Source organism: Pararge aegeria, chromosome 21 (assembly GCF_905163445.1).
Source record: "Pararge aegeria chromosome 21, ilParAegt1.1, whole genome shotgun sequence".
NCBI classification, from domain to species: Eukaryota; Metazoa; Arthropoda; class Insecta; order Lepidoptera; family Nymphalidae; genus Pararge; species Pararge aegeria.
The window spans coordinates 13,949,526-13,966,626 of NC_053200.1; the positions used below are offsets into that span (position 1 = coordinate 13,949,526).

The window sequence follows — 17,101 nt, forward strand, 5'->3', positions numbered from 1 at the left end:
AATGTTTGTGTAATGAGCACGACTGTTTTTCAGTGTCTGGGTTTTTATATGTATTTTATAAGTATTTATGTATATTGTTCATAAATATATTCATCAGTCACCTTCTCATAACACAAGCTACGCTTACTTTGGGGCTAGAGGGCGATGTGTGCATTGTTGGAGTATATTTATTTATTTATTATTTAGTCAGTTATAACTCAACCCTGTTTCTCTATTACATTGTAATTTTACAAATTGTGACGTAAACATTGTCAAGCCTTGTATGAAGATGTGTCATAATTTACGTTACTAAATTGCCGGAGAATCAGGTCCCGCATGTAATTTATCATTTAATGAGTAGGTACTTCTGGTAAAGAAAGAGTTTTTTTATTGCTTTAAGCAATAAAAAGAAGAGTTTGTTTATTGCTTTATAAGTTTATCCTTCTCAGCAATCTCACGTGGTGTGAGTGATGATATAACGATGGCAGTTATATTAAAGCAATACCCTAATTTGTTTCTACGCAGTATCGTACCGGAACGCTGAATCGATTGGTAGTACGTGTTTGTCGTAAGGTAGTAATGACACTAGAGAAAAATCTGAAATTATAAATTCCCAAATTATCCTTCCCTTCCAAGACCATATCGTTTACTATAAGCGCCAGAAAAACGTTCATGTTCATCACAAAAACATTTCCAGTTGTGAGAAACGAACTTGGACTCAAAAAGCAGGATCACTACCCACTGCGCCAACCGGCTGTCTAAATAAAATCATTTTCAATAAATATAGCGTCCTTAAAACAAAAAAGCCAAATCTGGATCTTTTATTTTAAGTGTATAGGTACTCGTAATATCCTTCCTCCTAATATTATAAATGTGAATGTGAGTTTGTTTGTTACGCTTTCGCGCGAAAATTACTTAACCGATCATCATGAAACTTTGTACACGTATTCTTAGAAGTATCAGAAGTAATATAGGATACTTATTAATAAAATTTTATTTTAATTAAAAATTTTTTTTCGTAAGTAAAAAAATGATTGTCGAAAATCTCATGTATGAATATAGGTGTAGAGTATGTACGCTGCGTCCCGAAATTTATGCGGGCGAAGCCGGACGGCATATCTAGTTAAAATATAAAAATAGAATATTTATACCCTTCAAAGATGGTAACTATGATATTAAGAAAAAACGTTTAAAAAAGGAGTTACACGCACGTGTGCGCTCTAGGTGACATATGCTCACATGTGCAGTGCGCACATTAAAAAACTTAAACTGTAAACAAAAACTTTTACGAATATTAACATTAAAACTACTTTTGTATGCATTGACATAAGCACGTAAGAATTAAGAAGTTATACATACTTACTTCTTGGGCGTTAATAACAATATATCTCTTGTTGTAAGTATTACTTATAAAAGAAACCTCATATTCATATCTTACAACGCTTAATCGTTTTAGTATCTCTAATTACAACTTAGCACATTATAAACACAATCATCAATCTATCTGAAACAAAGAGTTAACTTCTTCAATATTCTCTTGACACTTCTGTCTCTACACCTCTGTGCCTCTATTTTTCCCGCCATTTTATATGACCCGTCTTTTTGATCTGGGTTCCTGTCATTTTGAATTCCTACTCCCACATATACCGACCACAGATTATACATAATTTCGACCAGTCTGAACAAAGATACCTTTTAATTGTTAACCAAATGTACATACAAAGGCAGATTTGCTAACACTTATGATATTTTATTTTATTCTCTTGCTATCTTACTTTAATCTCTTATTTCACTGGTATTATTATTTCTACATCATAATCAACATATACACCAGCCCATTACAGAGCACGGTCTCCTCTCAGATTGTGAAGGTTTTGTGCCGAGTGCTGATTCGTAGACTTCACATGCCTTTGAGAACATTATACGAGATAGACTGGCGCTTGACAAATGCCAGTTGTAAAGTAATGATGCGATCCAAGTTGGGGCGCGCTTGCCTAGAAAATGCCTATTCGCTCTTGCAGTGGCGTGCATAGAGGGTATGCACAGGGTATGCAGATGATATAAAATGAAGAAAATATCCAGTACGAGTTATAAAAAACTTAAGGAATGACATTGCCTACCCTTAAGTATTTAGAACTCTTACTGGATATTTTCTCCATTTTGACGGCCGATTGGCGCAGTTTGTAACGACCCTGCATTCTGAGCCCAAGGCCGTGAGTTCGATTCCCACTACTGGAAAATGTTTGTGTGATGAGCATGAATGTTTTTCAGTGTCTGTGTGTTTATATGTATATTCTAAGTATTTATGTATATCATTCATAAAAATATTCACCAGGCATCTTAGTACTCATAACACAAGCTACGCTTACTTTGGGGCTAGATGGCGATGGCTAATTGTCGTAGTATATTTATTTATTTATTATTTATTTTATATCATTTGCATACCCTGTGCATACCCTCTATGCACGCCACTGCACTCTGGCCTTGAAGGCATTCAAGTTGTATGAATCAGGAAACACCGTAGGCGGAAGAGCGTTCCAAACTTAAGCGGACGGATATAACCAGGTCCCCCTTAAAAATTAGCCTATAAATACTTTCAAAAAAATTGTATAAACTTATTAAGTTAATATAAAAAACCTAACGGTTATCATTAATTAAGTAACACCTAAATAACCGACCACAGATACCCATTCTTCATATAATTACCATTACCATTACCGATCTACGAGCATCGATTAAAATATCGATTAAACACAATTTTTCGCCTCGAGCACCGTTTAGTAAGTAAGTCTAAACATAAACCATGTCGATACGCTTGTGGAAACTATATTAAAGATCAATAACCAAGTTAATAATTAGTAGTTATAAAATATAGTGGGGCACTTTAATTAAAATATAATAATCGTTAATCATTTTGATCTACGGACTTATAATGGGTACTTAAGGCAATGTTATGGCCGGTAATGTTTTAATGATACTACTCGCGCCATCTGTTGTTGAGTAGGAAAACTAGTTACGACGACGAAATTAAATCCGTTTCTAGGTAACCAGTAATATCTAGTTGGATACTATAAGTTAGCTTTTGAATAAAATCTCATTATCCTGACTATGAATGTCCTACTGAGAAACGGTTTTTAGAGCGTACACCACGCTGCTCTAATGCGGGCTGGTGGGACTAAAATCTTTCTTGGTGGTAAATGATACAGCAGCCTGAGATTGTAGCGGTCTCAGTTAGTTGTGTGACAGTTATGTATAACTGTGATAAGACTGTCTAGGAAGGTCTTATATACATATAAGACCAGCATTCGCAGCGGTGAGCGTTGTGGTTATAAATGGGGGTAATAATGGCTGATTGAGAGTTCTGTATGTTCTTAAATCTGTGGGTACGATGGCGCATAGAAACCGATTACGGGTGTAGGTTTAACTTTAATATGTACTAGCTTTTGCCCGCGGCTTCGCTCACGTTAAGTTCAATTTTTGATTTGGTAAATTTTACCTACAACGGTTTAAAAAAAAGTTTTGCTGCTCATAGAAAAATATGAACGTAACTTACTTAATAAATCAGAAACTTTCATTTGATTACATCCGACGATTTGACGGCCGATTGGCGCAATTTGCAGCGACCCTGCTTTCTGACTCTCAGGTCGTGGGTTCGATTCCCATTACAGGAGCATGAATGTTTTTCAGTGTCTGGGTGTTTATATGTATATTCTAAGTATATTATTCATAAAAATATTCATCAGTCATCTTAGTACCCATAACACAAGATACGCTTACTTTGGGGCTAGATGGCGATGTGTTTATTGTCGTATATTTATTTATTTATCCCTTATGCCTTTGGAGTTGGAATTTTTAAAATTTGTGAAACATGTTTAATCCTTTATTTTTAATCGAAAACATAATATCAAAGTTCCATGGATGTAAATTGAAAAATAAATTGTTAAATGAAGGATTTTATACAAACTTTCACCCCCCATTTAACCCTCTTAGGGTTGGATTTTATAAAATCCTTTCTTAGCGGATCCCTACGTTGTGATAACTATCTGTATGCAAAATTTCAGCCTGATCCGTCAAGTTGTTAGAGCTATGCGTTGATAGATCAGTCAGTCAACCTTTGCCTTTTATATATATAGATTACCTACTGCCATAGACTAGCCCTAAAAGGCTCAACTACCATCTTAGACTGCATCTTCACATACCAACACCTTTATTTACTAACAGATTTTACTTTTATTTTTATTATTACCAACAGATTGCAGCTAAGGGGTAACTTATCCTATCCTACTAATGTTAGCAAATCTGCCTTTTTATGTTATTTTGTTAAAAAAAAGGTATCCTCGTTCAGACTGGTCAAAATTACGCATAATCTGTGGTCGGTATAAGTTGGATTAGGAATTCAAAATGACAGGAAGTCAGATCAAAGAGGAAGGTAATAAAAAATGGCGGGAACAATAGAGGTACAGAAGAGTAGAGACAGAAGTTTCAAGGAAAGATAGAAGAAGTTATCTCTTTGTAGTTAATTAACAGTGGGATATAAGTTCAGATAGTTTGAGTTTATAATGTGCCAAGTTGTCATTAGATACTGAAACGATTAAACATTGTAAGAAATGAATATGGGGTTTCTTTTACTAATACTTATTATAAATGTGAAAGTGTGGATGTTTGTAACTCAAACACGCAAGAACGGCTGAACGGATTTGAATGAAATTTGGCATGCATGTAGCCTTAGACATGGAAAACAACATAGACTTTTATCCCGATTCCTTAAGTAGTTCCCGAGGGAAAATTGTTTTAGAGCTAAGCCGCGGGCAGACAGCTTTGAAATTTCATATGCATGTCGCCTATGCTATGAAAAGGGCATGTACTTTCTATACCGATCTCTCAAATAGTTCCCGTGGTAAGTGGCTTTAGACGCAGACAGAAGCTAGAATTTTATAAAGGCGAAAGTATTTATGTTTGTTACTCAATCACGTCGCTACGATTGAACCGATTTAGTTGAAATTTTGTACAGAGATGTATTGTAGCCTGGAATAGCACATAGGCTACTTTTTATTCCGGGAAATAAGAGAATTCCTGTGGGAATAAATAACCTTAATACACGCGAACTTTGTCGCGTTTATCAGCTAGTAGTGGAATGAAACAAATCTTCCTTTAACAATGATAAACAGATTCTGAGTGAATAATTTAACTCGTGCACCATCTCATAACCTCAAGAAAGGATGCACCTGTGCAATCATCCAAACACGCCTATACACATTGGAAACAACGTGTAGGTACAGTGAACAATACTCCAGAACTTTATTTTATAAAAATAGCCTTTATTACGATACACATAGAAGCGATGAGTCGATCAATTTAAAAATGCGCCTAGTGTGTGCAACAGCGGACAGATGTTACCAGATATAAAGGGCCACATTCACAATCTTAGCGATCGATTGCACGCAGAACACAGCGATTTGCAGTCCAAGACGTTCGCTCACAATCGAGTAGTCGTTTCGAGTATTAAACTCTGTATCGTCAAAGTAAAATGGACCTTATAATATTCCATTTAAAGTTGTAAATTCTGCATTTCTGTTTTTTATTTCACAAACGTTCTGACAAAAGCCCGTGCTAATTTGAGCCGCCCGAATTTGAGTTTTAACAATGCAAATAATATTCATCCATACATAAAATATTTTCTACAACATTTTTAGGTCGGTGCCAAGTAAAATGACTGTTTTCAGTGTCTTAGTGTTAATCTGTATATTATAAGTATTTATGTATATTATCCGTACCAATATTCATCAGTCATCTTAGTACCTAGAAAAAAGCTAAGCTTACTTTGGGGCTAGGTGGCGATGTGTGTATTGTCGTTGTATATTTTTTTAGTATATGGTTCCTTTTTATTTATTTAGCAACTAAACCTAACCTAGCAATTTTCTACATTTTAGTCGGTTTTTTTTGTAAAAATAAAAAATTTCACGCTTTTGTTGGTGGGTTTACAATTATCTAAGGTAAAATAGTAATTACCTTTTACAAAATATTGCTTTTCGTTTTTCTCGAGGCCAGGGCGTTAATGGTTTAGTTCTCCCGGCACTTCACCATCAGCTCCTTTATTGTATATACCATAAAGCGCAACCAGCATTGGAGATGTCTCTTAAAAAGTTAAAAGTTTGTATTAAACGTAAGCTTATAGAAAAGTCCTATTATAGTATAAAGGACTACGTAAACGATAAAAAAGCTTGGGTGTAAATTATTGCTCTAACCAGGTTGCTCTTCTAATAATTTAAAATGACATTGTGAGATGGTGATAACAAAAAAAGAAACACTCGGCTAAGTTTGTTGTGGGCTACTTCTTAGACCGGGACGCGTTTGGAACCCTCGTAGCTTTAGTTTTAAGTTTACGAATGTGGTTATCGCCATCATCTCACTACCGTGTAATTCTTATGTACGCATCAAAATTGTCACCTATGTGCCTACTTGAATAAAGATATTTTTGACTTTGACTTTGACTTTCACATTATTTCCGGCCTCATCGTGAACTTTAAATAAAAGGAGGTCGTAAAAGTGTAATATGGGCATGCACCTTTAAACCGTCGCTTACGAGGCTTGCGACGGATGCCCTGTGTATAGAGACATTAAACTTAAAGTAATTGCAGGAGGTCGTTCTTTCAAGTCTTTCCACATTGGAATCCACGTGCCCCCTAACTCACGTGGGATTCAATGTGGCTAGACTTAACACCACAAAAGTCATTAAATTAATGATAATAGTCTTTAATACCAAGGACATAAGGGCGATCAGTAAATCGATCAATGCAATGATGCACCTAGGGGCATGGGTTATCAAAAATGAACTTTATTTAACTACAATAGGACTTAAAGTTCTTTAAATCTTGATGCGCTGTTACGGGCCAAATTGCATAACCCAATTTGAATTGTTGCAACAGATAAAAGGCGCATCATGTTCAGGTGGTTCTCCACGTGTTTTTATCTGCATAGTGTGCACACATAAAAACAGATCAAATTAGTTATACATATGTTATCAAAGAAAATTGTATTATTAATACAGTGCTAAGAAACATAAAGCTATTAAGATATTTGGTGAACTTAAAATATTATGCCTTGATTATACATCGGAAAGATTAACGAAAAATAATGGTGTTAATAAAATTAAAGTAATAAATTAATGTAATCTAAATAATAAATATGAATCTAATCTATCCAAAATCTCGAAATGACAAATTGGATTTGGTAGCGCTGTCTTTATATACAGCGAAAAAACCATCTGAAGATTTTGTATTAGATTGACCATCAATTTTTAACATTCGAGCTTGACTGTCATGTAAGACCTTTAGGAATTTAAAGCTAAGGAACTTTCTTCTCCGAAGTGAACAAACACCGAGGATAATAAATATACTTAAAAATCAATAAATAGGATTTATTAACAATGTCTAGCCCCATTTTATGCTCATCTTCGGGGAGCTTTTAAAAAAAGTTAGAACTCAATTCTCTACTCTAGAGCTTAATAACGATAGGTATATCGAATTCAACCAGCTAAAGAAAGAGTATTATACTCACCAACTCTTGAGAGCCAAACCTCCGCGACCAACTTGCGTCGTTAGCTGCGACCAATAACAACGCTTTTGCTTGAACGCGCACTCTTTGTGATTGGTTGGATTCCCTTCAGCGTCTTTTTTCACGCGAGTTTGGTCATCATAAAGAGCGTTTTCTTAAAGGAAGTCTCATGTGTGTTTTTCTGATAGCACTATGCTTTCCCTCATGTTCCGGGCTGCTTTCCATTTTAATTGACCGCCCAAATAGACGGTCCACCTGATGATAAGTGGGAAACCATCTCCTATAATCACAGCAATACTTTCCAGATCATGATAGGATCACGTCCTGCAACGTGTCGCTCAGTGTCCATTAATCTTTGGCAGAGGGTTAAAGGCTCATGTGCCTGTAACACGTCACTAAACAACCGGCATCCACGCCCTTAAGATCGTCCCTGTTTTACCACAGAACAGCGAGACGCCGTGAGCGGTGGCATGCTTATGTGGTTGATATTCACCAATGAAGAATGTTTCAAACTCAGGGTTTTTTTCCCTTTTGAGAGCTTCCGCTGCGCTGCCTAATCTGTTAAAGTTTCGAAAACATCATGTATTACAACGTTGTTCCCCTTTAAGAAAATAAAGGTCCACCAGAGCATATGTCTATCGTTTAAGGTTGACTTTAAGCGGACGAATTCGCGAGGGGCCGCTAGTGAGATATAATGCTGGATTTCCTTTACACGCGCGTCACAGCTTACAATTCAATAAGATAATAACGAAGGAGTCAAAAGAACAACGTTCCTGTTCGCAAATTTTGACCTCCTCAATTACGCAATTGTAGCATCCTGGCAATGTGACATTGACTTTGAACTGAAAATGACGGAAGCGGGGGTTTGGGCGAATCAATTGGCCAACGATGCCAACGTCCATATCAACGCCACATGACAGATGTCCACTTGAATGAAGAAAATTTTCTAGAAGATTCTACACATTCAAAAGTTTTTCATTCATGTAGGCCTATCTCAGAAAGTTATGAATCGTTCATACTTCATACCTATATATTTACATTAATGAGAAGATGATGATAGCCACATCCGTTAACTTAAAACTATTTTTGATTTGGATTTTTTCCACCAGGTGCATTTCTACTAATAAACATCTAAGTAGCCACTGAAGTATGGTCATCTTTTTAGAATGTTTTGCATCCGCCCCTTGATTAGCACCAAGTTCTAGTTGTAGTAAAATATCGTAGATGGAAGATAGCTGGATTAACTATTATCACTTCACTCACCTTAAAATTCAGAAATTTTGGCCTAATAACATTAACCATGAGAAGTTTCAAGCTATAGAAAACCACGTATCCATAGTAAAGTTTGCGAAAACCCCTAACAACAATTTCGTCTTTTTTAAGTTTGAAGTAGCAATGCAATAATGTAGGGCAAGAAGAGTCTTTATTACCTTCAGTTTTAAAGAAAAACTGTAGCGATATAGAAGTTTATTTTGAAACAAAAACGAGGTTGTTTATCTTATATTTAAATATTCATAGTTCTACGGCTACATTTTGATCTTAGTTTGAACTTGCATTACAACGCTCCAAATTATGCAGATTTTTTTCATGCCCGACTCACATCTGCATGTTGGTTTAATATCGTGTGACCAAATAAAACAATAAATAAAATTTCTTTGCTGAGAACTTTGTCGTGTTGATCTTATCTTATTTTTGTTCGAGAGTGTCATTTGCTTTAAGTAAATACTGCATTCACAATGCATCATTAATCTTTTAAGTAAAATTTTATTACTGCAGAGATTTTATCTCTTTAATTATCTGAAAGAATGCAATTTCGCTCCGAAACTGGAGCATCCTCAGGAGATGTTTAATTTAAAATTGTTAAGTACAATAACGTAGAGGGTAAATTGTCGAAGATCTGTTTCGTGTGGAGTATAAGGATTTATGAAATTATAAATTACACCATGCAGATTCTCCTACTTGTCGCGGAGTATAGCAAAGTAAGCTAAATTTTCATAATATATCATGGAATTCCGCAAAGTAACGCCTGTTTCTATCCAATATATAAGGAGTGTAGTTTTATAATTTTCAAAGATTATCAAGTCTAAAAGTATAGTGGTAACTCTAGATGCATTTTAATCTTATTTAAACGAGAATAGCTTAGGGATACTTAGCGCCAGGTGATTTACATCCAAGCTCGCAGTATTGCAATTTGCAATACCACTAATCAGATTTATTTTCGTACATTGAATACACTTTTGTTAGATAATAGATGACTTACTCACTGTACACTATCTCCTTCATCATTTTCATTCATATCCTTCTTTTATTTATTTTATTTATTATGGAAAACAGACAGTCATGCATAATAATTACCGATTTACAGCACTGAGCTGTAAATCGTTGAGGAATTCCTTCGAATGCCTATGGTCTCCATCATCAGATCTACTTGGCTTCATTATAACCCATATGGGTACTTTTGAAAAACTTACAACCTCACTAGTCACCTCTAAGTCAAAGTCATAGTCAAATATTTATTTATTCAAATAGGCACATAGATGGCACTTTTGATGCGTACATTACATGTAAAATATGACATAGGAGTGTGTTGATGGCGATAAATAAATTCGTCAACTTAAAACTAAAGCTACGAGGGTTCCAAACGCGCCCTGGTCTAAGAAGAAGCCCACAAAAAACTTAGCCAGTTGTTATTTTTTTTTGTTATCACCATCTCACATTGTCCTTTAAAAACTATTAAAGAAGCACCTGGTTAGAGCAATAATTTACACCCAAGCATTTTTATCGTTGACGTAGTCCTTAATACAATAATAGGACTTTTCTATAAGCTTACGTTTAATACAAACTTTGAACTTTTTCAGAGCCATCTCCAATATATCAACTGGTAATTTATTGTAAAATTGTATACAATTTCCTTTAAATGAATTATTTGTTTTATGTAGTATATTGCACTGCATGTTTATTTTTGCTTCTAATGTTCAAATTATTGCAGTCACATTTTCTCTTAAATTTAGATATTTTTGTGAACATACATTAAATTTTCAAATATGTATTGGCTAAAAACTGTCATTATCTTAACATCTTTAAATTTATCTTTCAATGACTCTCTCGGACCCATTTTATAGATCGCACGAACAGCTCTCTTCTGCAGCACGAAAATAGTGCTAATATCAGCAGCATTACCCCATAGTAAAATTCCATATGACAGAATGCTGTGAAAGTAGCTAAAATAGACTAGCCTAGCAGTTTCTATGTCCGTTATGTGGCGTATCTTCTTCACTGCATAGGTGGCAGAACTAAGCCTGTTCGATACATTATTAACCTGAGGGCCCCATTGAAGTTTAGCATCTAACGTTATTCCTAGGTTCCTAAAATCACTCATAGGTTATTCATAGGATCACCGTTGAAATTTCTTCTTCAAAAAAACAAAAAATAATCATAAACGACGAACAAGCATAAAAAAGCATATATACGATCGAATTGAGAACCTCCCCCTTTTTTGTAGTCGTTTGAAAAAAAATAACAGTATAGAACTAACTTAAAAATAAAATTTAGCAAGCATTAGAGCCATATTATTGTCTGCAAATTACTACTACAAGTACCTATACAAAATTCGAAAAAAAAAGTTTAGTATTAATAAATACAAATAAATAATTGTTAACTAAGACATCAGATTGATAACAATGTGTTTTTTACAGTATTGCTTCTCATCGGTCTCTTCGAATACGGAGTGATCCCTCATTACAAGAATGGCTTCTTCTGCAATGATCCTGCTCTTTCGTTCCCGTTCAAAGGAGACACAGTTTCTATGGAAGTTATTGTATCGACGATATTACTTCTTCCTTTTGCACTTGTAAGTATATCAGATTTATTTTGCCATTCCAAAGCCATTTTTTTGTATTAACTCACCACTAAGATCAATATTTTTTTAAATGTTAGTATAACTAGTAGATTTTGCGATATGTTATGAAGCAACGGTTTATTCAGTTGTTGACGAACCATATCTTTTATTCTCTTAAGATCTGCTTATTCTTAGTCTTAACTCTCAACCTTTATTTGTCCATCTTTTTATCTTTTCATCATTTGCTTTGTACTTGTTTTAATCTACTATACTGTCTGTTTTTCCCCCATTTATTAATTTATTATGATAATAAAAACGCTATATTTGTATATAGCGTTTTTATTATCATAATAAATTATTAATCTCTTTAATATCTTATCACCTCTGTATACAATAAAACTTTTTTTTAAATCTTATCACCTCTATACACAATGTAACTATTTGTTTTTTTTTCTTTCAGATTTTTATCACCGAAATAATCCTTTTCGATTCTACATACACGATGCGCACGAAACTCAACTACGTTTCTCGAAAAACAGCCATACTGTATAGAAACTATATTTATGGATTGTTCTTCAATTTAATGACTGTCGAAGTCATGAAAGGCATTACGGGTAACCCGAGGCCTACGTTTTTCGATATATGCGAACCAGACACTTTAAAAACTTGCAATGGGTAAGTAAGACGTTCGTCAACATAAGCATTAAAACACACTATATTATTTAATTGCTAAGAAAGCATGTATGTCACAAAACTGAGATTTGCGTATTGGGGATCCAACTGATTGCCATTGAACGGGAGGCTGGACTCTTACTCACAATCACCGCTTCCAAACAAAAGCGGGTAAAGGGGAACCATTTTGTTACACCCTTGCATTCTTTAGACTTCACATGCTTTAGAGGAACATTATGAACTGTCTCTGATACTTATATGAGAAAACCTTATAGTTTTTGAGTATACCACCGCCATAGATTTTACTGAAAGAAATCAGAGGCAGCCCTAACATCACATGCAAAATTAAAGTCATGTGACTCCTGTCACTTTATCAGGAACGTGTCTCGTAGCGTGCTATACTCATGTCGGTCTTTTATCTTCAATAGGGTTGTCATCAGCAAACACTTAGAATGTTTTGAATTAGTTTAAGTTAAATATGCTTCTTTCGATTTAATATTTTGGATTCCTTATGAAATATACTTATGCACCCTTCAACACACGTTGTATATATATATATATATATATATTAGTATTATAAAGTCTACTTGAATAAGCACTAATAAGAAAATGAGAGCCATGAAAGTGTTCTAAAAATGTATTATTTGAAAAGTGTTCTTCTAGTTCATGAAAGAATAGCCACTATATTATTGTCTTAATTAATTGTCCTCAGATCTGAATACGTCAGCACATTTCAATGTACCTCAACGAGATTTGCGAAATGGTACCAAACAGACTCGTACCACAGCTTCCCTTCAGGACATACCTCTCTATCGGTGTACTGCGGATTATTTATGGCTGTAAGTATCAATCTTTGAACCTGTAAATTAAACGAGTAACTATCAACAAACTTATCGGCTGAACGTGAATTTTTGTCGGAGATTGCCCGACTAGTTCCATGCCCATTTGGGACTCTTCGTCTTGAGCTTGTTGCGTGACAAGGCACGATAATATCATCCTAGATCTATCGACACTAGTAGGGCGATGAAAATTCACTTGATATCTCAATTGACGGCTCAAATCATACACACCTAAAATCATATGAATGTCATCTTACAAACGCCTGTCAACTTCTTACAAAATACTTAAATATTATCTAATGTTCTGTAAAGCTGTATTTTATAATGGAATTCTTAATTCCAGTGGTACCTCCAACAACGTGCATTCAACTGGCGTCACCGGACCGTCTTCCTGGTCCCTTTGGCTCAGCTCCTCTGCATCACCTACACAGCAGTCTGCTCGTTGACGAGAATAACCGATCACAGACATCACTGGTGGGACGTCCTCGTCGGTGCTGGCATTGGCGTCATCACTTTATTGTTTACGGTGGGTTTATACATAATTTTCCTGTGACTGTCTCATCTATCTATCCATATTTGTTCATTTATATAGTTTTGCCACGTAGACCACTATCCATAATTTTGAGTAGAACCATATAATAAATTTAATCGATTCCAGATGTGTTCTTGACAGCGCTTATCACTTTGAGATATCCCATTTATGTGAAACTAAATTTAAATTAATTACCAACTGAAATTAGATCCACTATTGCTGACACCATAAAATAATGAACATAGAAAACGTGTTCATCACTGAAAGGAAAGAAAGCTAAAATCAACCTAATAAAAATGTAATGTAATTATGATATGCTTTGCTATCTTAAAGCATGAAAAACCACTCCACTTTAGTAAAGTTTAAACAGACAGGCGGCTAATCACTACATTCCATTTAGCAGACAGAAATTATTTTTCCTCTAATGTTCTAAACGTTTACCATAAAATGGGGAAAATTTGGAAAATGGAAAAGAAATTGTGAGCGATTACATTCGGCGAGTGTGAAGTGAGACACAATGCACTGCATACAATAATGGCTGAATAAGGGTTCTGCATCTTCTTAATTCTTTGGTTTTGGGGTTTATGTTGCACTAGATCATATTATATTATAGAATTATAGGCGACAATTCGTTAACACAGTCGAAACTGCATAGTCTCCAGCACCGACGCAATGTTGCCTGTTTATCGGTTTTTTACCGGATATACTTCGGTGAGTGTGCTCAGGAACTTCACAATCTTGTTCCTCCTTCCCCGTTCTACCACAGAACAGCGAGACACCGTGAGCGGTGGCATCCTTATGTGGTTGATATCCCATCAACACGCACGAAACGTTTTTTATCCACGTTTCAGATACGTGCCGCTAAGATGTGGAACGCCCTCCCGGCAACTGTTTCCTGCCACGTATAATTTGAGTACCTTCAAGGCTAGAGTGAATAGGCTTTTTCTAGGCAAGCGTGCTAAAAAAAAAAAATAATTACAGACACTTACTAATATACCAGGGACGTATTTAGATAGTACGTAACACGTTTTACAACATGCTGTCCTGTGCCTATCAGCCTGAGGGGTACATGATATTTATGATGAGGACTCATGTGCCTATAATAATTATTACCGAAAAACAGCAATGCTTTGCTGCGGAATAAGCATTGCTGTTTTTCGGTAGCATGGCACGCACAAACAAAGCTCTTTAATTATAAAAATAATCCACCTACACCGATAAAATCTCAAAATACACAGATCTAGCCATAGAAATAAAAACACAGTGGAAAATCAATAGCTCCAAAACTATCCCTATAATTATTTAATCCACAGGAGTAATGCCTCACACTCTCCACGTAGGGCTTAAAACGCTAAATATACATAAGTCTGCATATAGACTCCTACCAAAAGCCGTTATAAACACATGTCGCCTGGTTCGAAAGTTTTTGACATGATTCCCCTGATTTTGCACTTGGCTCCGGCCCGTGCTCTGTTAATTATACCTTCGTAAAGAAGACTTAAGAGTTTGGAACATCGTCGCAAGGTTGCCTGCCTTTCGGTATTCTATAGGATATATTTCGGAGAGTGTGCTCAAGAACTATTTGATCTAGTTCCCCCCTCGCCTTTTTACCATCGAACCACGAGGCACCGGAAGGATCTGCATCCCTACGTGGTCGATATACCGCGCACGCGTACGAAGCGCATCGCATCTTCGTTTTTAATTCGCACCGCTAGGATCTGGAATGCTCTTCCAGCTTCCATTTTCCCCAGTTCTTACAACAGGGTACTAAACCTTCAAATCAAGAGTGAATAGGCACCTTCTAGGCAAGCGCGCTCCACCTTAGGCTGCATCATCGCTTACCATCAGGTGTGATTGCAGTCAAGCGCTCGTCTATAAATATAAAAAAAAAAAAAAGAAGAGATTTGAATTTAATCCAAAAAATATAATAATAATAATAATAAAATCTTTTATTTGGGAATAAAACAACACATAGCAATTAACATATAAAGTACACGTTACACAAAAACTTATCATCTTTCTTTCTTCTACTACTGATTAGAAGAAGCCATTGTCCTCATAATATGATCAAACTACCCGCCTCTCTCACTTCAATACGAGTATAAACCCTTCCTAAGTTGTCCGCTAAGTTAAACACTTGTTTACTTAGTTAGCTTACAAACAAGAAGACGTAATTAAATCCCGCATTGTGATGCGGTCGAATTAGTTTACAGGCGTGTGGACTGAATAAGTAATATAGGATACGTTCGCTAAGGTCAGTGGCCTCTCACACATCAGTTACTTAATGTAAATCCATATTTCTTTGTTGAAGAAAAAATATTCCCATCATGGCGGACATCTTGATTGTTGTTGTTACGTATCTGACGCGTTCATCAAAGTATCAAATTGTTCATTTGACCTTCCATGCCGCCACTTTAACTGACCGCTTGGCTTCTCTGCTAATAATAGATATAATTGTAATATATAAAAAAGTGCCTCCAGACGTGGGTGGGGTTTCTATTTGGCTGTGGACGAGGAGGTTTTACATACTTTTAAAATTCTATCATTTATTCTTTTTCATTTTTTTTTAATTCTTAACAATGCTTAAAAATAAAATAAAAACACTATTAACAATTTATAAAAAAAAACATCCACCCTCCGCTTGCGGGGCTTTTGAATGCCCAAGCAACCGGCGATCAGGGCTCCAGAGTGAGGAACCTCCTCACAATACGCGCCGTTTCAAGGACATACTTATTATAAATACTTAATACTTTAATTTCACTATAGGATAAGAGTGGATTGTAGATTAAAAAGCAGAGATACTCAAATGGTTAGAACCTCGGACTCACTCTTTAAAGTCAAAATGTTAAGAGTTATGTGCGTATAAAGGAAAACGTAGCGAGGAAACATGTATGTTAACAAGTGCGTCTGAAGTCTATTAAACCGCACTTGGCCAGCATAGGGGTTACTACCATATTTTCATTCCCGTGCCTTGAAATGCGCCGGTAATGCACGTCTCATAAGCGAAGGGTTGAGGTGGGTATTACTGTCAGTTTACGCACAACGAATGATTCTACAACTTAAAATGTCACTTTTTTATTTTTTATTGCTTTTTTAAGTGAATATAAATAGACAAATGTTGAGAAAAAACACTATTTTTAACACTCATGATATTTTTTAATCTCTTTTTATTATTTAAACTAATTAAAAAATTGTTTGAAAAAGTTCTTTCCTGGACGTCCGTGTGTCTGTATGTGCGGATCCCGTATCGTGTGGTCACGATAACGAGCGAAATACTTCACTAATCGAGTTTGTTTTTTTCATAGGCTTCAATATTTTGAGGAATAGAAGCCTATTAGGTACTTTTCACGGTATAAATAGATGTAGTTTAATTATTTATATATATAAAAGAAAGTTGTGTTAGTTACACCATTTATAACTCAAGAACGGCTGGACCAATTTTTATGTTATTTGATTTTTTGGATTCCTCTTAGACCGGAATAGGATAATAAGTATTAAAATAAAACATATACCAAAAAAATAAATAATATCCGCGGTACGAAGTTCGCCGGGACAGCTAGTTATTTAATAAATACTTTTTCAAATTTAGAAATAATCTCAATTTTATTGTAATGAATGAGATTATGAAGCGTGCACTTTTGGATTTTCCAACTATTGGATTTATGATGTTGATAAAATACAAGTATG

General features: G+C 35.3%; 1 protein-coding gene across 3 annotated transcripts in view; it reads left to right on the forward strand.

Moving 5' to 3' along the window:
• Positions 1-17,101, forward strand: part of LOC120633369 (phospholipid phosphatase 2-like) — a 42,421-nt gene that overhangs the window by 24,444 nt on the left and 876 nt on the right. For all 3 annotated transcript variants that reach the window (XM_039903570.1, XM_039903571.1, XM_039903572.1), the window contains exons 3-6: positions 11,229-11,383; positions 11,832-12,046; positions 12,756-12,882; positions 13,226-13,408. In XM_039903570.1, coding sequence (XP_039759504.1) covers positions 11,229-11,383; positions 11,832-12,046; positions 12,756-12,882; positions 13,226-13,408 — 680 coding nt within the window. The remainder of the gene's footprint in view (positions 1-11,228; positions 11,384-11,831; positions 12,047-12,755; positions 12,883-13,225; positions 13,409-17,101) is intronic.